General features: G+C 41.5%; 2 protein-coding genes across 4 annotated transcripts; one reads left to right on the top strand and one right to left on the bottom strand.

Annotated features, from left to right (window-relative positions):
* The first annotated feature begins 158 nt into the window (after nt 1-158).
* dzip1l (DAZ interacting zinc finger protein 1-like) lies at nt 159-18674 on the top strand. 3 transcript variants are annotated; one of them, XM_062555280.1, is made up of 21 exons: nt 160-381; nt 841-1282; nt 1391-1434; nt 2086-2224; nt 2719-2829; nt 2955-3072; nt 7144-7713; nt 7899-7983; nt 8390-8514; nt 9194-9355; nt 10047-10169; nt 10578-10640; nt 11147-11290; nt 12686-12716; nt 12834-12911; nt 13136-13266; nt 16067-16256; nt 16719-16875; nt 17106-17320; nt 17502-17641; nt 17887-18674. In XM_062555280.1, exons 7-21 carry the CDS (start codon nt 7201-7203, stop codon nt 18040-18042), a joined length of 2313 nt encoding a protein of 770 aa, XP_062411264.1. In that variant the 5' UTR covers nt 160-381; nt 841-1282; nt 1391-1434; nt 2086-2224; nt 2719-2829; nt 2955-3072; nt 7144-7200; the 3' UTR covers nt 18043-18674. The 3 variants fall into 3 exon arrangements, with proteins under 3 accessions (XP_062411265.1, XP_062411264.1, XP_062411266.1); XM_062555281.1 differs by lacking the exons at nt 1391-1434; nt 2086-2224 and having other exon boundaries at nt 159-381; XM_062555282.1 differs by lacking the exons at nt 160-381; nt 841-1282; nt 1391-1434; ... (1 more) ...; nt 2719-2829; nt 2955-3072 and adding an exon at nt 3127-4393.
* Nucleotides 18675-19442: 768 nt separating this feature from the next.
* LOC134101587 (claudin-18-like) lies at nt 19443-22206 on the bottom strand. The gene is made up of 5 exons (XM_062555283.1): nt 21896-22206; nt 20518-20682; nt 20284-20416; nt 20069-20182; nt 19443-19774 (listed from the first exon to the last, which is right to left on the bottom strand). Exons 1-5 carry the CDS (start codon nt 22113-22115, stop codon nt 19636-19638), a joined length of 771 nt encoding a protein of 256 aa, XP_062411267.1. The 5' UTR covers nt 22116-22206; the 3' UTR covers nt 19443-19635.
* Between the last annotated feature and the right edge of the window lie 4698 nt (nt 22207-26904).

Genomic DNA, 26904 nt, shown 5'->3' with positions numbered 1-26904 from the left:
TATTTTTTTTTTGCCAATGTACTAAGTGCCATTCAACTTCCCCAAAAAATAGCCCTGAAACTTTGCCTATAGTCCACCTTGCAACATTTCAAAGTATTTTCGAGCCTGCTCCCACATGATCAATAATGGAGATAAGTCAGGTTGTGTAGTAGGATTTTGCAATAACCCAAAGCAGAGGGCAAGATTTCCACCCCCACTGAGATCTCTCCTGCGGCTTCATTAAAACGTCACTTTTCTCTAGTAGGAGGTCGCGGTTGTAGCTTATTCCACACACTCTTGTTGAGAGTGAATCCTACAAGTGATCATATTGAATTGGGAGCAGTACAAGTTATGATGAAGGCTCTAATGGGTATGCCCTTAGCAATTCTCTTGGCAGTCTTAGTAAGTATGCTCCACTGAATGCTACACTGAATCTAGTAGTTAAAGGCATGATTGTACTGATGATGATAATTAGCTTTAGAATGTGAAGCAAGTTCAGGAGGGATAGGTTATATTCACATTAATAACTCCTCAGCTTTTGTGTGCTTGTGAGTTATGTAAGCAGTGAACTCAAAGCACACAAAAAACTCTTTGATGTGGTGATCAAATGTTGGTAAAAGTTTGCCTTGTTTGCAACTCTGATAATCTTAACAGTAATTAATATCAAAACGTGTGAATTGTTGAGGACTTCTTCACATTTTTGTCACCTACCAGTCAAGAGAGTATTTCTTTGAGTCCTGAATCAATTTGGAAGCAAGGACATTTTTGTTTTGGTTTTTAGTGTACACCGTATAATCAATATGGTAGAACATGAGGTCAGGGTTCACATTAGCATATTGCATTTTTTATTTACCTTTCTAGGGGGAGGGAATGGCAACGCCTAACACAGCCACTGGATCTTGTGAACAAATCAGCATCTCTCTATGCACAGACCTGCCTTACAACCAGACTCTCATGCCAAATTGGCTAGGACACAAGACTCAGGAGGACGCTGGTCTGGAAGTGCATCAGTTCATTCCCTTGGTGAAAGTCCAATGCTCCAAAGCGTTGAAGCCTTTCCTCTGCTCAATGTACGCCCCTGAGTGTGAGTCTGGGAGAGCCCGTGCACCTTGCAAGTCGACTTGCATGGCAGCAAAACAGGGCTGCCTTCCTCTCATGAATAATTTTGGAATTCCGTGGCCTGAACCGCTCAACTGTGACAAATTCAGTGAAGAGACTTGTGGAGGGGAGAGTGAGACCATACAGAACATCAACCTTTCAGAGATCCCTCATCTTCTGCAAGACATTGCAGAACATGATAAAGGTATCTGAGTTTTATTCAGAACCATGTGATATTGTGATTTTGTGATATTGTGATGTAATCCAAATCTTATACACTGCATCTGTCTTTTTCCAAACAATTTGATATCAGCTTTAAGTCCAACAACCTGGAGAAAGCTATTTTTCTACAGTGATGTATCCTTTCACATTAACGTTGTTCATTATGTCGTGTTATTAGCCATATTGACAAAATCTAACAATCAGTTAATATGATGCTTTAAAATTCTAATATTAACTGAAGCAGCTAATTGTGCAGGTTCAGAATAATTAGACAGTGTGCAAGCATCACTATTCATCCACAATGTCAATCCCTTTGACTTTTCCCATTGAAACGTGCAATCCATAATATCTGTGGTTGAGTTCTGTATTGCCATAAATGTTACTGGGTGCCTTACACATTGACAAAGAAATTTATATATTTATCATTATGAACTTCATTTGTGTGCGTCAAAGTTATAATCCACACTTTCATATGTGTGTTCAAAGTTGCTATTCACAGTTTCACATGGGAGCCTCACAGGAACGCTATGCACCTGCAGATAAGAAACGAGAGGAGGATTTTAGGGAGGTTTCGACCAAGGTCATGCTGACTTGTTTTGCTCTCTGCTTTTCTTTAATAAAAGAGCCTCTTTGCATCCAAGAGCTCAGAGACTGTTTCGGAGAGGTAAAGCACCTCCTCTCTATGTCGCTCCTCTTGGCGCCAGAGTATACTGAAAATTATACTACTTGTCTGTGGTTCTTGTGTCATAATATTGGGAAGATTTTCCTGACACACATACCTCTCAGAAAGATGGATCAGGTGATCTAAATAATACAGAGTGTCAAGCAATGAAGAGCTTTCTCGCCGTCATAAGACAACAGTTCACTGAATGCTGGCTGCCAGGACATAACCACAGGTCTTTTCGGCGGATTCTGGAGGATCGTGGTAGGAACTGGGATAGAAAGAGTCAGACTCCATCTTATTTTTACGACTAATGCCTTGTGTCACTTTTTTTTCTTTTTTAAATATTCATTCGAATTCAGTGAGTAACAGTTGCTGAAGCAAAAAGTGTTGCAAACATCCCATTGTCTCCTCAGTCAATTACACTATCAACTACAAGATGGTGCATAAATTGTTGTTTGGGCAAAGTTATTATCAAAGTCATCAACTGATTCTATCAGCTAGTCAGATTTCTTTTGGCTGCATATTTTGAAGTGATTGTTATTGTTTTCAACATGCCAACATTTTATGTCTTGGCTAAATCACTTCAAATAGCTTTCTTTTGTCTTTAATCAAAATAATATGATCACCGTTATTTAATTTCAATTGTCTGAACATGTGTTTCTTGAAGTGTAGTCCCACCTTACACCCATTATAAAACCCCTTTCTGGCCTACCTGCTCTTTGCTTCGCCAGTTTCATGCCCTACTCTTTTCACAGGTGTGAATTTAAGTCAGAAGACGACAGAGGACCTGTGGAATATATTCAATATTGGCAAGGACAAGTATGATGAATTTGTAGTTATTCTGACAAGACTAGAGATCTTGAAAGGTAGGCTATAGGCTACAATATCCAATGCACTTGTGAAACACAGTTATGCACTAAAAAGTGTTAAGTCAATCTTAAGGAAAATGTAATTTAGGCTTTTATTTATTCCTTTGTCTTTGCTTTCCCAGGACGATTTGATGCTAAGGTCCTGTCCGGTTTACCTTGTGACTGCAAGATAGCTGGGTTTACCTTTGATGAGGTGATGAGGACCAACATTTCCAAATACAGATGTGGAACTAGACATAGGTAATATGAATGATTTAATTAAAGAAATTATTTTTGTCTTTCTTAAAATACTTCATCCTGAGTACTGCCCTGTGAGAAGCTCCGTGTTTGCTGTGGAGAGGAAAGCCCAAATGAGTTGCTCATCGGATTAAACAATCAAAATAAAAAGGACAGCATGACAACTTGTTTTTTTTTTTCAGTTGGAAGGACCGTGTCAAAATCTTTGAATGATAAGCTAGTGAAAGATACATCTGACAGTTTTTGTTTAGATCTCAGAACTAACTTTTGGCCAATTAAAGGGTGTTGTGATGTCAGTTCCCAGCAGGTGAGCTTCTGTGTTGGCATCGCAGTCAGCAGTATAGGCTAGGTGGCAGTAGCAGCTTTTTCATGGGTTTCATCAGGTCCCTTTCCACAGGAGTAGGCTATTAGCCTACTGTAATGAAGCATGCTGTAGCCCATGCATTGATAATCATAATCATGCTGCTTGATTTCATACACCTGTGGAAAGTGACAAAATTATGAAATAAATAGGCTAGCCTATATCCCTTAGAAATGTATGGGCCCTATGGACATTTTTATTTTGCTCTCTGCTAGTGATACAACATCAATAAACATTTAGGCTAGGCTACATCAAAATTAACAGTTTACAGTGAGGGTAGATGGAAGAAAAGGGCTATGACCCACTAGGGCCCATGAGCATCTGCTGTAGGCTAGAGACTAGTATCCAGTCAATCAAAACTCTCTTCCTCAGTGGTTCCAAATGGAATTGCCTTCCCTGTGTTCTTGAGTTAGTTTGGGGAGTTTCAGGAAATGTACGAAGACTTGTTTACCATGCATCATTTTTAATGAATCCTCTTACAGTTTGGGTTGCATGTTTATTAGGCCTATGTCTATTCTTGATTTCCTGATTGTTATTATTAGGCTACTACTAACTACTATGCCGTGGCTTTTCAACTCCATTTGAAACTATTATGTTTAGTTAATGTAGCGTTCTTCAAATAGGCCTAGGACTAGCCTACAATAAGCCGCTTTGGATAAATACCAACCATAACCATAACCAAAGCCCTCTTTTTGACCATGATCTCTGCTTCCATTCTCATCACAGGGGCTTGGTATCTCCTTGGTAACCATTTATGCTTGGCTTTGCTCCACCCCTAGTTCTAGCATTTGCAGCTGCTGACTGCAGATGCGTCTCTCCACGAAGCTCACCTTCTTCAACAAAACATTAACAAGAAATCAAGACATTCGTTTGATGGAATAGGATGTATTTGCGGGAGATAGGAATTCGATTGTCAGTTCTTTTTTCACATTTCGAATTTGAAAGCGACCAAACACAGTGCAGGTAAGTGACGTCAGCGAGTGTTAGCTAGCTAACACGGACAAACGCAAATATTTGTGAATCAGCTAAGTTACAGGCAGATAACAACAGAATTAGGATAATTATCATCTCATTCAGAGCTTAGGAAGTGCTATCTTAGCTAATGTTAAAGCTCAGAGGTTAACACACAGTCGAATGCAGTTTACCCTAACGTTGACGTGTGACAAAATGGATAAATAACGTTACACTTTGTTTCTAACGGTATAGCTGCTACTGAAATATGCAACTCACTATTACCATAAACGTAAACGTTTTGCGTTATGCCTTTGCCTTCAGTTGAGAGAAATACTGTGTCAAAAGCCGCTGGGAAGTTTTAAAGAAAAGTCGTTGACGTTAACTTTCAGTGCTGAACTAAATGTTAACATAGCAAGCATTTTTTTAGATCTATTGATATAACAGTAAACGTTCAATCAGAGAGGGTTAAAGCGGAGGATCTTTGGTTCAATCAAATCAAAAATCACATCAGCAAGCGTGCTAACCTCGCTGAAGTTCGCTTTAAGTATGGCATGGTAAGTAGCTACTCCAACCGTTAGCTATCCGAAAGTTGCGTTTATCCTAGCCAACAAGCTACTTCTAGACTGATGCGATGCCTCAACTAGTTTTCTAACCTCTTGTTTCCAACTCCAACGTAAATGCAACCAAAGGCCGTAGTGCAGGTTAAGTAATTTAGGAATATCATTGCTAGGTTGAGTAGAAATTACACCAACTCTGAGTTTAAAGTGTCTTCACGAAACATCATAATGCAGTGTGTGCAGACCTAAATTAATAACTTCAGAATTTGCTGACACTTTTATCTAACGTTTGGTTTATACATGCAAGATGAAAGTGACTTGTGCCCCTTTTATTTCATGGTAGCAGCTAGTCGCTTAAGTTATGCTAGAAATCAGTTGTCAAAAATATTGTATGTAGCAAATTCTGTTAAACTGTACTTTTTTTCATATTGTTTTAAGCAGGACTGGGATGTAAAAGGCTGTTTAAGTCTGGAAAAAGTGCATATTTTGCTTACAGTAGCATATTTCATGCACATAAAAGTGTTGTTATTAGATTAAAAAGACAACCGCAAAAATGCAATTGGTCAGATCCCAAGTGCACTCACTTTTTTTTCAATGTAGTGCCAATCTTTGTAATATTTAATTTTGGAAATGCACTCCGTAATTCATGTGTTACCACTACTTTATTAAAGGGATATTCCGCCATTTTTGGAAATAAGCTAATTTTCCACCTACCCTCGAGCAAAACAAATGATATTTGCCTTTTTCCCGTTCATCTAGACATTCTGTGAGTCTGGCGGTACAACTTTTTAGCTTCAGCCTAGCATAGATCATTGAAACGGATTAGACCAGTAGCATCTCGCCTGCTAGCATCATGTTTAAAAGTGACTAAGATTTCCGGTAATTTTCCCATTTAACACGTGTCCCTTGTCAAGTTAGAAAGTGCAATTAGACCAACTGAAAATGAAACCTGCCGTTTTTCTAGGCTGATTTGACATGGAACTACACTCTCATCTGGCGTAATAATCAAGGCAACTTGCAAACATACCATGGGCGCAGTGATATCACGCAGCATCTGAAAATAGTCCCCATAGACAACAAGCAGTAGTAGTGCCAGTAGTGTGCAAGTTGCCTTGATTATTACGCCAGATGAGAGTGTAGTTCCATGTCAAATCAGCCTAGAACATGAAACTCCATGAATGTGGGCCTCCCCTAGAAAAACGGCAGGTTTCATTTTCAGTTGGTCTTATTGCACTTTCTAACTTGAGAAGAGACATGTGTTAAATGGGAAAATTACCGGAAATCTTAGTCACTTTAAAACATGATGCTAGCAGGCGAGATGCTACTGGTCTAATCCGTTTCAATGATCTATGCTAGGCTCAGGCTGAAGCTAAAAGTTGTACCGCCAGACTCACAGAATGTCTGGATGAACGGGGAAAAAGGTAAATATCAATTGTTTTGCTTGAGAGGAGGTGGAAAATTAGCTTATTTCCAAAAATGGCGGAATATCCCTTTAACATTACTAGCAGTGGAGGCTTAATTTGGAAATGTAACACAAAAATATATATTATTTGACAAATAGTATCGATTTGGCAAATAGGCATTGCCAGTGCATATTAAATCTTGGTGGTAGACATTACATTTGAGTACACAACAGAGAGAGGCTATTGTTGAATGGCTGAATTGTTGATAGGCAACAGAGAAGACTGACAGTAATAAGAAGAACGCTGTATGGCAACAATGCATTCTTGCAAAGCCAATGTTTACAGCTGGGCTCCAAGGAGACAAGTTAGTTTATGTCAGCGTTGAAGGCAGGATGAACCATTTCCAGGTACTGCTTGCCTAAAGCTTTTTTTAAAATAGTTAATAACTTCAGTTTTAAACTTGTGTCTTTAAATGAAATTGCATTAACAACATTATTGTTTTTTGGTTGTATTGTTTGTTTATTATTTGGTAGCCAGAAGTTACAGGCAGAATATATAGAGAGTTGAATAAATAGCATAGTCATGATGGCTGCAATAAAAGAACATTTGCATGAGACCTTACTAATTGTCTGAATTAATTCCCTTTTTGCGTGTCTGTTTCATCATTATTAGAATAATAGATGTTTTAATAACTGCATATTGGCATGCCCTTTTTTTATATCTGCTTTTGAGGTAGAATTGAGACTCTTTAGTAACCCATTTTTACAAGACAATAAAATCTCTCTATCACTCTCTCAAGCATCTCTACACAGGCATACGGTACCCAGTTTCCCCCTTCCCCCTGAAACGCATCATCATGCCTGGGCAGCTCTCCGGCAGCGAGGCCCCTCTTTCAGGCCTGCTTCCTTCCCCCACCTGGGTTCCCGGTCCTGTTCACCCCTTCCACTTCCGGGTGCGCACTGAACCCGTTGACTGGCGCCGGATCGGGGCTCTGGATGTGGACCGCATCGCCAGGGAGATGGACATCGGGTTCCTCCAGGAGCACATCACAGGGGTGACCTTTTGCGACGTGAGCGGTGAGAGGTGCCCCCACTGCAGGGGCTCTGTGGACCCCGCCCTGGTGAAGGTCCTACGCATGTCACAGCTCAGCACCGAGTACCTGCTGCACTGCCAGGACTACCTGAGTGCCCAGCTGGCAAGCCTGGAGGAGAGACTGCAGGGGGCGCTCTTGGCCGTGGAGCGTGAGGCCGAGGAGAAGGCCAAGCTGGACGCCGAGCTGCAGGCTGAGAGGCTGGAGAGCAAGCGCAGGAAGAAGATGATCACTACCCAACAGCTCCTCCTGCAGGCCGCTGCCAATAACTACCACAAGGTCAGACACCCCACTGGGTTTATATGCAGTATGATCCTATTAAAAACTAAAGTCTCAACCTTTTCTAGGCTTATTTTCTGCTATGTCACTGTTAAAATGTTGTTTTTTTCCCTGCTTAATCACCAAATTGAAAGCATTTTCTTTTTATAAAAATAGTTTCAAATTGGGATTTTTCACACTTGTAGTGCCAGTTCTGTGAGAAGTCCTTCATAAACTACTCCTACCTTCAAGCTCATCAACATCGCAGGCATCCGGAGGCCACAGAAACAGGTGAGATTGGTCTTTGAGTAAACGATAGTGTTGTTTCTTCACTTGTGTGGAGGAAGTCTTGGATGGAAAATTGAGTTTCTGTTACCTAATTTCCCTGGATTACCTAATTTCCCTGAATTCCCTGGATTGTTGTTGTTATGAACCTGATTATTTATGGCTACTCTTCTGTTCCATAGAGTTATATTCATTACATTTAATCATTTAGTAGATGCTTTTAAGTACTTGCAACAGTGAGTAATAACAAGGATGCCAGAGGATGAAAGTGCAAAACTTTAAGTACTAGTCAAAATGTAGGAGATAGTGTTTGAAGAGGAAGAAGGAGAGTGGAAGGGAAATGCCTGGTAAGTGCACATTAGGTGTGTTGGATTGTACGGAGTGTCAGCTGCTGTGTGCTGTGCGTTCTCAGAGAAGCAGAAGAAGAAGCAGTTGGAGCAGGTGGAGGATGGGATCGAGGAGCTGCGGGAGAGGCTGAGGCTTAGCCAGGCTGCCCTGGACGCCGAAAAGGAGGCTGTCGCGCTGAGGAGGAACCAGGTGGGTCTGGAACAGCTGCTCTGGCACGTCTGAAACAGTGGCCACTGCTGTGGCTCCTTTGTCCGCCTGTGTTGGTCACTGAGTTGCTATCCCGAGTTTCTAACAGGAATTTGCTAATGGAACACCCTCCCAACTCATCAGCTCATTCGAACCCCATGTTCAAATATCTTAACATGGCCACGGCCATTGACAGTAAGCGAGAGCTGTAGATATGGTGTGAGTTGTGAGTTTGACCGTATTTTGCAAACAGTGCATACATTACACACTGTGGCCAGAGGAAAGTCAGACACACAAAGTATTGTTTTATCTGGTAGCAATTGCTAACAACAGACAATTGCTAACAAACCGAAGCAAACAGATTTGGTTCTCACCAGTTGTTGACAACAAGGACTGATGAAGAGAGTGGTCGAGACACATGTTGTCTTTGACCCAGTTGTTCTTTGGCTTCATCAACTCATCAGCTTCTGTTGATTCAAGAATATTCAGTGGCCTGTTCAGTGTTTGGAATAACTGATATATACTGTAACTGCATAGTACACAGTCAACCATACAGCTTGTAGAGATGATTTGGCTTATACCTAATCAGTAATCAGTGTTACAAACAATTCCATGAGCGTTGCAGGGTTTCAGATGGGTTGTTTTTCTCATATCCATCCACTGTAATGGCCATGCCCCACAGGAGCTGGAGGACCAGAGGAGGAGGGAGGCGTCCGAACGGCAGGAGCTGGACCACTGGAAAGAGGAGGAGAGGAGGAAGGTCTATCAGGAGATGGCCGAACTCAAGCAGCTGTTGACGCAGGAGCTCAAAGACCTTGCCAGCAAGAACTCCTCCATTGAAGCTGTGAGTGCCTACCTCACCTCACCTTGATTGTTTTCATGTTAGTTTGATGTCAGTTTTGTGTGTAGGTACATTTGTATCGGATGACAGCTGTACCACTGGAATATTCTGACACATGCTAAAAGATCCTTTTTTACATTTTTCTGAGGTGGACCTAAGTTTAGTGCACCTAATAAGTCATAATTGTACATATTTCAAACAGCACCAAACAAAAATATGAGGACCATAGAACACTCTGTGCAGAGGTCATAGAGCATCAAGTCATATGCTGGGATCTTTTTGACAGCAACTAACCTTTTCCCCCCACTGTTTGTGAAATATTCCACCTATCAATGCAATATTTGGGCTGGTAATTATGTACTCATGTTGAAGAGCTTTGCCTGTCTTTAACCACTTTTTGACAGCAACTACCGGTAACCTTTTCCCCCTACTGTTTGTGAAATATTCCACCTATCAATGCAATATTTGGGCTGGTAATTATGTACTCATGTTGAAGAACTTTGCCTGTCTTTAACCACTAGAGGGAGGCATATGTTTAAAATCATGGATTTGCGATGACAAGCACACAGCATGTCACAATTCTCAATTCAATTGATCTTTGCAAGAATATATTCTCATGCAACATCTCTTAACATGTCATTTTGATTGAGTATAAGGACTGTGTGAAGTGCAAAGTCGATAATCTTCCTTGTAGAAACTGGACGTGCTGCAGAAGAGGGAGGTGCCCATGCCAGAAATACGTGTGTCCAGAGACGAGGAGGAGCTGGAGAGGACGGAGGCTCGAGAGAAGGAGCTGAGGGACAAGCTGGTGCGTCAGGTGAGAGAGCCTGGCGATGTGCTCGGCATCTCACCGGGAGAGAACGCTCCTGAAATCACAGTCCGAGACCGTAAACCTGTTTTACGTCTGTTCTCATCTCATGCCCTAGCTTATGCCCTGCAAAGTACAATTCAGCTGAGGATCGCATGTACACATAATAATACGTAGCTGTGTTTCATTTGTTCACCCGTGTTGGTGACCGAGTTGTTTTCCTGAGCTCCTAATAGGAATTTGCAAATGGAACACCCCCTGAAGTTGTATCCCAACTCGCAGCTTATTCGAAGCCCAAATTCAGATATACAACATGGCCACGGCCCACTCCCATTAACAGTAAATGAGTGTGTGTTTTTCCATTGATCATGTGGCTGTATTTCAAACCAAGTCTTTGTTTCCCACCTTTTCATTCAGAAGAGCGACTGGAAGAAGAGAGTGAAGGAACTTCAGAACAGGCATGAGATGGAGAAGGAGGAGGTGGGGCCACATGCATGCTTTTTGTCTCTCTGACAGAGTTATTCAAGTCCAGAAGGAACGTCATTCAGTGTTAGAAGTACTCACTTACAACCCAACAAGGCAAAGCACATCCATCTCTAGTGGTGACCTGTTTTTTCTTTAATACATCTTTTGAGTATATAGCTTTTGCATTTTATATAGTCCATTGTATAGAGCGTTAAATAGCAGATGACCTTCAGGACAGTCTGTGCTCTAGCGACTGTGGCCTGCTCAGTATTATATAGGCATATACTGAGTGCTGTCCAGTGCTAAATCAAACAACTGAATATGCACGCCTAACTCACAATAGCCGGGTTTCCCAGATTCGTTAAGAAGCTCTAAAGTGCTAAGAGCTTCTTTGGAGCGCTCTAAGAACGCTCCTAAGAAGTTCTTAGCACTTAAGAGCTTCTTAACGAATCTAGGAAACCTGGCCAATACCTGTAATGCTATGCTACGCTAACAGCAGGATGTGTGTGTTTGTCCCTTAGCTGCAGAGAGAGAACGAGAGGCTCCTGCGTCTGACCACGTCGGAGGACCAGAGCTTAGGCCTGCAACGGCTACAGCAGCAGGTCAAGTCCCTCTCCTCCCAAGTCCACAGCAAGGACCGCCTCATCCGCACCCAGGAAGACAAGGTGGGAACAGGGGGAAAGGACTAGTGGCAACAATGGCCTTGTCATATTTTATGGGTCTTTATGAATCGAATCGTTATTTATATTTTAAAGCTTTTCAGAAAGGCTGTCATATGGCTCACAAAAAGATCTCTCACAGACTCTACAACCTGTGCAGTCCAAATTCAACCAGTTCCCCCAGCACACACATTGGCAACATACAGCCATGTTCCATATATGTCCCACAAACTACTTTTAATCCCCCTTTTACTCAAAGACCAAGAAATACTGTGCCACCACTGTGCTCTGTATGTAAGTATAAGTCTAAATGTAGCCTAGTTATAACCTTAATCCAACAGAGGGCACTGTCTACAATTGAAATCATGCTAATAAACATGACTCTTCTTCACTGTCCTTAAATGACAGGCTTAACGATAGCACAACACTTGCAATGCTAAACAGTAAGTGAAATTTGAATGGGTATGGCAAATAAGACAAAAGTGGACTGTGAATTTTGTGGGTGTCATAAAAAAAGACATGTAAGTGTTGCGATGAGTTTCGGTTCAAAAGTAGGCCTAATATAGTTAAAGGTGAACTATGTAGGTTTTTTAGCTTAATTTACCTTAACTGATCAACTTCAGAGTCATTGGAATGGTTATTTGACTTATTTTGGGTTGAATGATGGCGTAAAACGAGAAAACAGCGAAGAAATTGCAAAACCTGCACAGTTCCTCTTTAATACGTTAATAATTCACCAAAACATTGCTGTCCTCAAGAATGCAATTTAGTATGAGGCATGCTCAGTTTATGCCACAAATTTATCATTGTGCACGGAGACAAAGCCTTGAAGTTGCGTAACACAATTCAATGTGTTTCTTCAGCCTTTGTTTGCCATGCCTTTGTTAAATTAAATATCCGTGATACACGCTCCATAAAGATAAATCACAAGATGCTGGGTAAAAATGGGAGCTACATTTTTGCAAGGTACACTTTTATGTTGTAAATCTATTAAATAAAACATGTACAAACTTTCAGGCCTTCGAATGGGCTTGCAATGCTATAACAAGCTTATACGCCTACTGTTATCATGTAGCATCAATGAAGAGCACAATGCATGTTGTCTTTCAGTCAGTTGCCTAATGTGTGGCCCATGGCTTACCTTAATCAGTATGTTTATATGGTCCATCCCAGTTCTAGCACCTTTAGTGTGACTCATATGTTATTCATTCATCCACTGATATGCTTAGTTGATGTCCACATACTTAAAGATCCATTTCTTACAGAGCATGTTGATACACACTATGTTTTCTTAAACTGATTTGTCAACACCGAACATGCCTGACATGTGCTTGTCTATTCATTCAACGCATTCAAGTATTCAAGTATTCATTCAATGATCAAGTACCCCATCTGTTGCAGATCAAGAAGCTGTCGGCAAAGCCAGCGGCAGGTATTTAGCACCAGCTACTATTTTCCCACACTTTTCAATAAACATTTTTCGTTTTCAGCCAAATGTACATTGGCCATACATTTAGTAATTGCTTGAACATGATCTTTACCCAAATAGCTCCAGCACCACCTGTTAGACAAGATGCTCTTGAGTCATCAGAAGACGTGGAAGAGGAGGAAGAAGAGGAAGACGATGGTATATTTTTCACTCATGTAACATTATATTGAAGCTATTGCATGAGGTTGGGAATTGGTTTGATGTTTGATGCCCAAATTGCACTTTCAGCCCTGATGTGCCCATGATACTCATAAAGACTTCATAATCAACCCTTATGACAAGACCATCCGTTCAAATTCATGGTAATTTCTTTGTCACCTGGGTCTATATCCCATCCTGATATGCTTACATTCCCTCTCCAGAGCTGGAGCAGTTGGAGGCCCGGCGGCAGCATCGAGAGTCTCTGCGGAGGAACCCTGACATGCTGAGGGAGTTCAGGCCCATCCTCCAGGACAACATGGAGATCAGACTGGAACGCATGGGGCTGAGAAAGGTGAACTTTCCGCAAAACTCTCTCTCTCTCTCTCTCTCTCTCTCTCTCTCTCTCTCTCTCTCTCTCTCTCTCACACACACACACACACACACACACGTGTAGACACATGCACACACATTTTTTGTTAAATTTTGTTTGTTAAATTACAAACATGGTCTATAATTCTAATGCTTCTCAACCACTGATTGTGAAATGACAATATGTGTACAGTACATTTTCCATATACTTAATCAGAAAACCAGTCTGTTGAGTGTTTAAGTAGGATCTGACTCATGTTGTATCTTGCCTGGGCCAAACATGATCCATGTTCACACCAATGGTCTGTTGTTAGCAGACAACCTCAGATTGTTGCTGTTGCATTATATTCAGTTCTGGGTTCCCAGGAGTCTTGGGCAAAACCTTTAAAGGTGAAAGTTGACCTTGACATTTTTTTTGAAACATAAATAAACATGGGTCATCATTGAAAGTGCTTCAATATATACATTGTGTTTGGAAAGGCCAGAGACCACATCACCATCACCAGGGCTGTACGCTTAGCTTTTTCACTAGGAGCATAGGTGCTCCTAAGTTAAAAAATGTAGGAGCACAGAAAAAAATTTAGGAGCACTATGAAATTTCATTGAAAACCTTATTGCCTTAAGCAGGATACAGATCATTCACAGCAGTGGCAATCCTAGTCTCTGCTCAAACCCTCCATACACACAGAAAATGGCTTGTCTGGTTTCTATATCATATTTTGAATTCAGAATTTGTATACATTTTGTGAACAATTCATAGCATTATAGGATCTGCATAATTACTTATAGCTTAAAATTCAAAGTAATTTGAATACTTCATACACTTTTTGTTACATTCATACACATTTGATTACACTTGTCCTTAATGATATTACAGGGGTGGTGTGTAGGTCTAATTGAGTGCCTGTCACTTTAAGAAGTACTAACAACGGTAAAGACAAATATTTCCGGTGTAATAGAAAAGATGAGTGTCCAGCAATGGTAACTTCTATGATTTAGTGTGCACTAATATATTTGTACTCGTTTTTGCGACGACCTGCTCGCAGTGTACAGCCCTGACCATCACTATAACACAGCAGAATTGAGAAGTATTCTGATATGTAATTGTTGTCTGTGAGTGTCTTTAAAGCATTCTTTTGATAGATAGAGATAGATAGATAGATAGATAGATAGATAGATACTTTATTCATACCCAAGGGGAAATTACAGTGTTTCAGCAGCAATACAAACACAACATTCAACAAAATCATACAAACATACATACATACAGAAAAATATTTAAAATGTTATTCCTTTCTCTCTGCCCAGATGGGAGTCATTATAAAGTGCTATTGTAGTGGGTAAAAAGTCTTTCTGTATCTGTCTTTCTTACAGCTTAGTTGGCGTAGCCTCCAACTGAAAATACTTTTTTGTTTTACCAGTACATTGTGTAGTGGATGAGTGGTATTGTCCAAGATATTGAAAAGTTTGTGCAGCATCCTTCTCTCCACCACCAACTCCAGGGGCTCTAGGGCTGGCCCCAACACAAACCCAGCCTTCCTTATGATCTTATTTAGTTTGTTAGTGTCCCTGGCTGTAATGCCACCTCCCCAACATATGGCAGAAAAGAAAATAATTGCACTTGCAACAACACTCTGGTAAAACATTTGCAACATTTTGCTGCACACATTGAAAGACCTGAGCTTTTTCAGGAAATAGAGTCTGCTTTGCCCTTTCTTGTATACAGCCTCAGTGTTGTGTCTCCAGTCAAGTTTGTTGTCAATAAGAACTCCCAAATATTTGTAGTTCTCTACAATGTCCACTTCCTCGCCCAGTATTGAAATGGCATTTAGCTCAGGCCTGGCCCTCCTAAAGTCTATCACCATTTCCCTGGTCTTGGCCACATTCAAGACAAGGTGGTTGTTTTTGCACCATGTCACAAAGCGGTCCACCAGTTGCCTGTACTCTGTCTCCTCACCATCACTGACACACCCCACAACTGCAGAATCATCAGAGAACTTCTGCAGGTGACCTAACTCAAGAGTTGTACTGGAAGTCAGAGGTGTATAGTGTAAACAGAAAAGGAGACAGCACAGTCCCTTGTGGTGCTCCTATGTTGCTAACTACCTGCTCAGACACACACCCTTTCAGTCTCACAACCTGTGGTCTTTCAGTCAGGTAATCAATTATCCATGAAGTTGTGGAGGTGTCTACCTGCATCCTTTGCAGCTTCTCACGTAGCAGCACAAGCTGTATGGTGTTAAAAGCACTTGAGAAATCAAAGAATATGATCCTCACAGTGCTGCCAGTACTGTCTAGGTGAGAGTGTGTTCTATGGAGCAGGTAGATTAAGGCATCCTCAACACCCACCTTTGGACGGTATGCAAATTGTAATGGGTCCATGAAGGTGGTCACCTGTGGTCTCAGATGGGTTTAAAAGATACTGGCTTTGTTACATCAATTTGGCTTTGACATTGAATTATGCAGTGTTTTTGTTGTTGAACTTTGGGGAATTGGGCCTGTAAAGTCCTTGAATTTGATTTGTTGTTTCAGATGAACTGAAATGCAGAGATCATCCTAGCCCCATACTGCTGTTGTGATGTAAATATTTGAAATGGTTACTCATTTGATTGACAAAAGCTTGTTTCCTGGTGCACTTAAGTTCACATTAGGCTGAACGTAGTTAGCATAGTGAAGTGAGACTTCCCATAGTGTTACCAGCTTATTTGTATATTGGCAGACTATTGGCAGCATGCTGACTCCTTTACTATGCCTTTTGTCACCTATGTTTGTTTGCCCTGCAGGGAACCAAGGGCATATCCAAGCAGACGCTGAAGAGCCTGACCTCTTTGTTGGCTGGGCAGAGGCAGCAGAAGGCCAGGCAGGACCCTAACCTGCTGAGCATGAGGGAGGGGCTCCAGGCCGAGGTGAACCGTCGCCTGAGCCGTGGACAGAAGAGCCAGAGCCTGACCAGAGCCTCCACTCAGAGCCAGAGTGAGACCCGATTCCTCCCTCTCAGCTCCTGTTTAATGTTGTTATGTCATTTGTTGTCCTTTATTGTGTAGCCTGATGCTGCTGCACAGAGCACAGTGACATTTTGTCTGCTTGAAGTGTGTAACAGCTAGAAACTAGGGATGCACTAAATTGATGCTAACATTGCATATTGGTCCAATACTGACTGATTTTGCCTTATTCTTTGCTTGTGTTGCATCTGTGTTCATGGTACATGGTACATCAGTGTGTCTTTAGACCCGTACAATTTACTCTAAGGAGAGCTAACAATATCATTGTAGGAGCTAAAAACAAAGGCTCTGGTATCAGTTTTGGTGTTTGGACTGAAAGAATCAGATGTTTCCTCCCTATAGCCTATATTCACAAGCACAGTCAAATGTTCTAACATACAGTACATAGGTGAATATAGTCACACCCACCCATGTCAATTGTTTTTATTTTCAGAAGTAAAGGTGGCTGCTGGCCGTTCAAAGGAGACGAGTGCTAAGCCTAAACAGACCACTGTGAAATCCGTCTCAAAACGAGGGAAGAGTCCAGCTCCTCAACCTACCCCACGCGCTAAACTACTTATGACTCCACACACAAAAGTTAAGAAGAGCAGGTATACACTACCACCTCATTTTGTCTAATGAGAACAGTTTTTAATCAAACAACAATTACCAAAAACACCGCACAGTTGGCAATGTTAGCCAGCTTGCTAATTGTTGTACAGTTATGACATATTTGTTGATGTCCTACTGTGAAAGCTGTACTCAAGTCTCTTCCTGTTTTCCTCTCCCCACATCGGTCTGCTCCTCCCTTCCTCTGTCCGGTCTGTGTCTGTGCTGTTAGCACCCCACCCTTCAGTTCAGAGGAGGAGTCGATAGGGGACAGTGCATACATCACCAGCCCCAGTAAGCCCACTCCCTCGGTGCGACTGGTGCAGTCGGGGCCCCAGCCGGCCCTTCCACAGGGCCCCCCCAGTGCTCCCACAGACGACTGGTCCGACTCGGACCTCTCAGAAGAAGTTGCAGGGACCAGCACCCAGCAGGGCCTGAGCACCCAAGGTGGGTTAATGACCAGCTCAAACATTTCTGGGAGGATTGTATGCTATTATTATGGGTATTATTGTCTGCTATTATATATATGCAGTATGTGTGTGTGTGTGTGTGTGTGTGTGTGTGTGTATGTGTGTATAATAAATACGTTTTTGTCTACACTTAAAAACTTGAGTTTTGGTTTTTGTAGGGTCAGTTGTCCAAACCCTGACAAGGAGCCTTGAGAGACAGCTTACCTCTCCAATGAGCAAACCTGTGGGCGGGATTAGAGTAATACCACCTGCCACCAAAGCCACGGCTCAATCAAAGAGTGTGGTCAAAAAACTCCAGGTAAAAACACTTGTAGCTCAGAATAGGCAACCTAAATTCACCATCTGCTTTAGAATGTAGTGTATTGCTTATTGCTGTAAAATGCTTGTTAACCAGATAATTCTGTCAGTAAATGTGTACTTCATCAAGGCATTGGCAGCATCTGCATTGTGCACATGTATTTATGTATTTGTCTTTGTAATGTACGCATGCGTTTGTGCTTGTTTGTGTGTGTGTGTGTGTGTGTGTGTGTGTGTGTTCCTTAGCTGTCGGACGAAGACAGTGATCTGGAGCTGTCTTCCATAGAGGAGGTGTCAGCGGAGCCGTTAGGGGTGCGCAGGAGCTCTGATATTGGGGGCACATCGGGCACCAGCGTCTGGAGTTCCTCAACCAGCCGCCCGGGAGGGTGGGCCAACCCCTGAAGCATTTAGGTGTATAGGTACATACTCTCACAGCAACATGTAGCACCCCCCACCACACATACTCAGACAGGCATAGAGAACATGCCCAAGTAGCACCCCACACCACACATACTCAGACAGGCATAGAGAACATGCCCAAGTAGCACCCCCCACCACACATACTCAGACAGGCATAGAGAACATGCCCAAGTAGCACCCCACACCACACATACTCAGACAGGCATAGAGAACATGCCCAAGTAGCACCCCCCACCACACATACTCAGACAGGCATAGAGAACATGCCCATACTTTTAAGGGAACAAGAGGGTACTACATATCTCACATCTATTCTCGATTCTGCATAGTTTGTACAAATAAGCTTTATACTTGAATTGGGTTAGCAATAAGTGAAACAGATATATTTAGCCTATGTGTTCCTTGTAAAGCGATTTAAACACATGGATTTCTATACTATTTACTATACATGTCTGTATGAATTTTCTGTCTCTGGTTTCATTTTATATGGACAATTTGTATCATATTCATTATTATGATATTTATAAAGCACTTGTTATGGTACTTCCTTTTTATTCAGCTGCTTTTACATCGAAGTAATAAAACAAATCTCTGGGCAAACAGAGATTTCTAAATCAACATGTTTTTGTAGATTCTTACCCTCCTTATCATCCTTTTTCTCGTGAATATTATATTATGATAACAGTAGCTGTTGTTAGCCTAGACTATTGAGAACAATGGCTCAAACTATTTATTGAAAGAAGAGTAAAACTCTTGTTGGCATACATTGACATGGTTTGCACAGACCACAGCAGACATTTTTATCCCCTTAATTGTTTTGTTTATCACATTCACATAATTTTACCAAGTGCATTATATTGCAGGTTACATCAAGCTACAAATGATACCACTTCTTAAGCATGTTTTTACAAGCAATTAGCACTTTAATTTTCCACGGTGTATGGTCATGACAGATAAACAAACCTGTCCTTCCAACTTGTGTCCTAGGCTGTGTACCATGCATTTTTTGGTCCAGTTGAACCACCCCACAAACACGTGAAAACAAACCTTGCAAAGCACAACATCTCCAAGTAAATTACTAAAAAGAATGCTAAAAGCCTTTTATCATCACAAACTGTTCTGTTGTTCATATTTAAGTTTGAGTGGTCCTCAAGGAGGAAAATGGGGCTTTGTGATAAACAAATATACAGTAATGAACATTTTACAGCTGTTGATCAAAGTTGCAAATAATAATGAATTATACTGCAACCCTGAATAGTGCTTCAAAAAAAGAAAGAAACCAGAAAGAGTAGTACTAGTGCAACTCTAATTACTAGATTATTAAGTCATTTATATTGATACAAAATATTCTTAGACAACAAATATAAAAAGGTAAACAAATAAACAAAACTGCACAAAAAAGACAACAAAAAAAGTAACAGAACTAATCTAACTGTTTCTCTATTTATACTATCAACAGAATGCAATTGACTGTCACCTGATAATTGATAATTGATATGTGGATTGATGTATGCACATACACAGGTGTCAGCATTTACATCTTGCAGTAAAGCACAAATTCTTCCCAGTGTCGAGTCAGACGTAGTCGAATTTGGTCTGTCTCCCATCCGCGCTGTGCGCCCGGAATGACTCGTCGTAGTTGGTTCTGGGTTTTCCTTCACCCTTGACTGTGTAGACCGTGCTTTGCGCTGGTCTGTAGGATGTACCCTTGTATCTGAAAGATAAGAAGGAGGATTACAGCAGGCAACCCTGTTTGAACACAAAGAATAGAATAGGAAATGCCTGTATTACATATTTACTGTTCAGTTATGTAAATTAGGCTCTTGAAATATATGATTTTGGAAGTAGATTATTGTGACGCTACCTGCCAGTATGCCTGTCCTTTATTTTATGGTTTAGATTCTAAACTTTAGATGTAAATAGCGTATCTGGTTGAAGTATTTAGATGAGAATGAAACGAATATCAAATGAACAAATGAAATGAAATATATTGTCAAAAGGAGCGTACGGTTCTTGTCTCTCTGGCATCATCGCCCTGCAGGCCAGGCACATCATGATTCCACCAACCACCAGCACGGCACCTCCCACCCAGCCCACAAAGAGGGCTGATCCAAATGTGAATCTAGAACAAAGGGAGAGAAGTACGTTAGGTCACCACAGGTGGAAAATAAGCCACCATTTGGAAACATAAGCCGTTAGTAGAGAGAGTGCGTCTGCTCTCACCTTGGACTGAGAGGGCCTCCAAAATTCACCCCCGCTGTCCCCCCAAATCCAGTCCCCGAAGAGTAGGTGGTGAAATTGAAGTTGACCACAATCAGGTTGGCAAAGACGGAAACTCCAGCAATGGCACATATTCCTACAGGCACCAACAGAGATGTTGATGATTTTGAAACATTTTGATTTGATGCAAAAGAAGTGGGAAATGTCTAAGTAAAAATAGGACTGTGAAAGCCTCACCTGCTAGAATGAACATGGCTCCCGAGGATAATGTCATTGTGGCTTTCACATTATCCTCCATGTTCCCCATCCGGATACACTTGAGCGCAAAAATGGCTATGAGGACACCTATCGCGGCCAGCACGATCCCAACAATCATTAATGCTCGCACTGCCTGGAACAGACCTGAGAAGCAGTAAACCCGAATTAGGACCAAAAAAAGTGTCTAGTCAATATCATGCCAGACCAGCAAAACTTGATCAATTGAGACCCGCGATGCAGCTAACTGTGATTTATGGAATATGACCCAGGTATGAGACCATGAGGATTAATCTCAAAATGAAAGTTAAAAAAAAAAAAAAAAAATCCCACCGAAAAGGACAAGTAAACATTTCTCCCATATTTCTTTCTTTTCCTTTCTCTCCCTCCTTCACAAATGTGCCGCGCTGTCCAATGGCAGGCAGCCATGAGTGCTTTTAATCACCAGATGCAAGATAACACAAAACCTTATCTGAGAAAACTTGAAGTAGTTTACTTTATCAATATCATGATGATCTCTTACCTGGTAGTCCAAGAATAGTAAAATATGGTCTGCAGGTGTCTGTGCCATATGATGCTGTGACACACTGACTCCATAATCCATAATAACTGTATGTACTTGTAACTACCAGAAAACTTCGATCTTGCATGGCCCACACATCCAAAGCCGTGGCCGCTGATATTAGAAATAGACCTAAGCCTGACAGCATGAATCCCATGAGCTGAAACATTGTGGCAGCCATTTTAAGTTTCCGTCTTGGCAAGGTCAAATCCAACCCCACTCGGTCAGAGTCCTGAAATGAAATGCTCGCTGTCCTTTATCGCAAAGTGGACACACACCTTGTGTTTGCTCGAATTTGAATTTGTCTCTGTCACAGTTTCGGGCGGCAGTCATATTTTTGGGAAACCATTTCCGCTAATGAAATCACCAGTCAAGGGTGTGGCCTGACTGAATTTCATTGTTATCTCCTCTATGTCCCAAATATTTGGATAAAAATACCTGTTTCAATATTTCTTCACTATTTTATATGAAGTTATGCAAGTTATGCGGATGTTTTCTTTTTTCATGTAGCAAGTTTGATCTTTCAACAGCCAGCATCCCTAACATCTCTTTTGGACCATATGGTAAAAACAATCACCACTACATGCATGCAGTTGTCCCTGCTGGCTTTTCTCATCATTTGACCTCTTCCACAGTTTTTTAGCTTTTACTCCCACATTCTTCTACACACCGTCTTACTATCATTGTCTCTCACTCTCATTTTCTCTATCTCGCTCGTTCTCTCTTTCTTCTTGTCTCTCGCTCTCTCCTCTGACAGAACAAATAAGGCAATGGTGGGCAATGTAAGCCCCACGTTACCTGGCAGACCAAGAATGGTGAAATACGGACGGCACTCGGTGAACCCTGAGCTCTGCCTGACGCAGCTCCTCCACAGGCCTGAGTAGGTGTAGACGGCCGTGACCGGGTTGCTGTAGAGGTCCTCCGTGCTCCAAGGGTCCATTGCCGTGGCAGCGATGATTCCGCCAAGACCCAGCAAACCAAGCACAAAGCCCATAACCTGGCACATGGTGACCGCCATCGCGCTGTCCTGCGTTCCTCAGGCTCCTCTGTGTCTGTCTGTGGTCGAAACTCTGATCTGAGCGAGTCTGCAGATATTGATGCTGTGTTCACTGCAAAGAGCTACCGTACTTCTACAGCTTGACGACTTATTGCCTGCTTGCTTGCTTGCTTGCTTGTGTGTGTGTGTGTGTGTGTGCTTTTGCATTAATGTGTGTGACATATCTGACCTCTGATATGGTCCACACCTCTGCATCCCACTGTTTGCTCATGTCCATGTCATCAAGTAGCTGGGTGGGACCTAGGGCCCTAACTGACTGCTACAGTGGCTGGGGTTCCAGACAAACATGTGAAACTCATAAGTGCTACTGAGGTGTTTACCGAAACTTTGATAAGGCCTCCATTCAGTCTGAATAGGAAACAGGAGGCTTCATTTGTTCCACTACCAATGTTTTTCAACCACTTTTATTTTGTAAATATGGCAGAAACATGTCACTTAGGTTGAATAATGAAACAGCGTAGCGTATCTAGAAATGTAGATAACTCAAGTCCCAGAAAATACCTCATGTATAAAGATTTTACATTTTTCTGCAGTTGAGGAGTCAGGAATATATGGGTTATGTGGGATGGCTAGTCTATTTGTTGACATTGGTTTGGTCCAGACAGCTGAAAACATAGTATCATCATTTAGTGTGTGACTTATCAGACATTACACATTTTGAGGTAAGAGGCAGAAATCTCATAAATGATAAGTAATCTTTTAACGGCAGGGGAGGATTTAAAAAAAAAGAGCAATATTTCAAAATATTTTTACCAAAAAAATGTCATCATGGATAAAATGACATTTCCTTTAGAAAACTGCCATGTGTTTTTGTTTGTTTTCCATAACAGGTATTTACACAAATGTAACTCAATAAATATTATATACTGTAACTTTAATTTCTACGTTTCCAAGATTCTGTCACTTATCTGTTGGATAAAGTACTGCTTCCTTTTGAGTCTGCACACCAAGGTGTCATTTACAAAAAATATGTTATCGCAGGTGTTCTGTAGAAAATGATCAAAAAGAATCCAACTCAAGACTCTAGGACATAAATTCTTACAGAATTTAGTTGCTATGGCATAGAAATGTCAACCAGGTATTATTGTATTCAATATGATCATCACAAATTACTACTTAAAAATTCTAAACTGTGTTTGAGTTTGGGATATTGAATACATACATTGTTTTGCTAATAAGAAATCGATTAGAACACAACTGTGACACTTAAATGCTGCTTAAATGCTTCCTGCATCGAAATAGTTTGAACTGTCTGTTAACAGTTAGGGACCATGCAGTAGAGGGTTATGGGTGCACGGTTTCCACTGGTGCTCTTCAGTAGTGTTTTAATGTTTACCCAAAGCCTTTGATTCCTGTTCTGTTGAAAAGCTCATATTGACGAAGCGTGAATAGAACTGTATCACCACCAGAACATCAAAAAAACCAAACACTGATAACATTATGCTGCATCGAAACTTATTTGCCTATGACTGACTCCGTGGGCCAGCTCTCCCAGTTCATCTGAGTGGAATATGCATGACATGTAATAGGTCAGTCGACGTGCTTTGTGTCTGATCTCATCTTAAGAGAGCTTATGAAAGCCTGACCAATAGAGCATGGGCGAACACCCAGTGACTTTGTATTCATCATTGTCACATGAAAGATTTTCAAATATCTTAAGTGGAACAGAGCTTTATGTAGTTGCTGCAGATATTGCTAGTAGAGATTATGTCCTCAATTAAAGAATTAATGAAGAAGTCTTGAAGTAAAAAGGTAGAGAATGTTCAAACCGGGGAATAGAAAGCGTCAAAATGTCATGCCAGTTGAAGTGTCCACTTTTTTGTATCAGTTGTTGTGGAAAGAGACAAAGGAACTCAAAGTAATTTCCTTTGTAACTGCCTAATTTCAAAGTGCCTAATATAACAGAAGTGTAAAACCGGAGTCTTTTTTTACAATAGGAAAGGGTCTGGGATAAGGTCAGAACAGTACACAAAGGCTTTATGCAATGTTGATTTGGGCATTATGTGACATTACCTTGAAGGAAAGTTGATGATGGTGATTGTGTATGACATTGCAATTGTTTTTTGTTTGACATTAAAAGTGGCATCCATATACTAAACAGAGCCGGCCCGGAGATATCCACCTTGCTGCAATTCTTCACTTTCTTGATCATCAAAATGACTTGCCAGTTTATGGGGTATCATGATGACATCACTTCTCACTGTATCAGTCAACTTATTTTGAATGTATGGCCTTCAAACTAAACATTCTGTTTTTTATGTAGCGACATTTTACAGTGGTTTAACCTTATGACTAAATGCTCTCAAATCCTGTGAGAGAATGTAGGTTACTGTGCTAAAATGCAAGTGAGATACCTGTCACGAAAACAAGTGTGTACACACTTACCTACTGTGCCTACTGTGTACTCATATTTTACTTGTCGCTGCAGGTCGACACAGAGAGCAAACAAGAGCCAGTGATGTAGACTTTCAGAAGTTAGGTCGGAGTGTGCCTAATCAGGAGATGGTTCAATACTAGCCTCTACAAACACATTAAGATGTTTGCTATATATTAAAAATGTTTTGGTTTTTAGCACTGGCTAAAGTTAGGAAATATTAGACCCTACTGTAGCGCTTTATCAAAGCATTGTAAATGCAACTTCACAAATAAATTCATTATTAATATTAATACTGTATATATAATATTATTATCAGTTTTATTCTTATTATTTGTATAGACGTCTTTGTAGATCTATCTTAAATACTTTACAGTGAAGACACTGACTCGGACCATTAAGGATCTTCAGCAAAAGCTGAGTTTATTTAGATTCTTTTAAGAAATCTCCTCAGCATCTGTCTGAGGGGAATGCAGGTGGTGGACTCCTCCTGCGCAACTGGGCACTGGGTGGTGGTGGAGGCCGTCCTAGACTTAGAGCCTCTGAACCTGCTCCAGACCCTTCTCCAGAATGGCTTGGAGGTCCCCCCGGTCTTTCCCAGGGAAGTGGGGGTCTCAGGCACAATGAGGCTGTCAGGTGTATCTGGGGCATCAAAGGTGAAAGATAGTGTCTCCTCATGCACCATCTGGATGCCGTTGTTAAAGGTGATGATCAACAGCAGGGACTGATCACCTGTTGTAGCATCCGTCTGCACAGTGAGGCCACAAGCATGGTCCTGCACATCAGATGCCGGGGTCAGCAGACTCTGGGTGACTTGAGTAAGGGCAGCGGTCTCAACAGCCTGCTTCAGAGACATCAGGGAGGCCCCAGAGGATGACTCCTGGGGAGATGCTCGCTGCTCTGATGTCTGAGCCTCAGGGAAACGGACATCATCCACCAAGACATGGTCATTGTCATCCTGCAGGACTTCCCGGGATATTGCCTCAGAGGCGTTGTTGGCAGGGGGCTCATTCTCCACCTGCTCTGCCTCCTGTTGGGCAACCTCCTCTGGCATCAGGGTGTCCTCACTGATAAAGGGGAGAACGGGGGTTACCTCACCAGACCTGGGTGCAGGACTTGGGGCCTTGGAGGTGATCTCCTGGGTCGGGGTCCAACAAAGTCGGGGGCTGGGCGATTTACCCGCTGGAAATGGTAACTTGTCACCGGCACTGCTATCGTTGTCGATGTCTTCCATCATGTTTCTCCAATATAATGTCCGCAGCAACGTAGCTTTACAAGAAGTGACAATTAATAGCTTGGACAGCTCTATTTATAGTCCATCGCCATTGTGACGCAATTATATAGAATGTCGAATTATGGATGTATTGCGTCTACACATCCCAGTAGTCAGTAGGCTAATGAAGGATCTTTGGCTAGGCTAGGTAGCTGCTAGGCTAAACACATGTTACGGCTACAAAACATAGAGAAATCATACAACAAATGTATTATTCCAATAACCTCTCCCAGTTTAGGCTATAGGCTATAGGCTATATTTTGCCGATCTATACATCAAATTATCAATTATTTCCACTTTGACATTTTTGCATTTGTAGAGCATCGTGACTGTGGTTGTTTTGATGTGGTTACTACGCCTACATCACGTAATTGTTGAGCCCGCGAAACGAGTTCCACTGTGGTCCGAGATATTGAAGTGTAGGCCTACCTAGGCTATGGGCCTATCATAAAGTTAGAGTTGAAAATGAATGGCCTAAATAAACAAATAAATGAAATGAAATGAAATGTATCCTCTCATACAAATTACGGTAGGCCTATCAAGTATTCATATAAAATAACTATAGTCTATTGTGTGCACCTTTATGTAGGCAGCCTAGGACCACATGAAAGGGAAACTAAAGCAAATTTACCATTTATCACTGAACAGAGGTTTGAGACTTATTTTAGTCATAAATGGCGTGTCAGAAAGGGAAAAAACGATGGAACATACAAAAAGTAGGCCTATGAGGAGGCAGTGTAGTAGCCTAAACAATTCTAAATGTTTATTGTATACACACAACAAAAACAATTCTCTCTGAGACATTAGGCAATTATTTTATGGAAGATGTCAGTGTCAGAACCTTGAGGATTTCAATGGAAAGCAGTTGGTTGGTTCTCAATAGCCAGGCCTACAAGATCCTGTTGTTGTTTGATACAAGATACTTTCAATGTCCATTTTGGAAATATGGGTGTGCGCTCAAGATTGAGAAATCAATCTTCCATGAAATTTTAACTGAGTTGGAAGCTTTTGTAACATGGGCTGTCAACATCAGAATGAGGTGCTGCTTCAGAACAGAAATTAAAGGGTAGGCTAATTTCAGTCACACAGAAGGAAGATGTTAC

The sequence above is a fragment of the Sardina pilchardus genome, chromosome 15, assembly GCF_963854185.1.
Source record: "Sardina pilchardus chromosome 15, fSarPil1.1, whole genome shotgun sequence".
Classification (NCBI taxonomy): domain Eukaryota; kingdom Metazoa; phylum Chordata; class Actinopteri; order Clupeiformes; family Clupeidae; genus Sardina; species Sardina pilchardus.
This window is presented reverse-complemented; position numbering and strand designations above follow the sequence as displayed.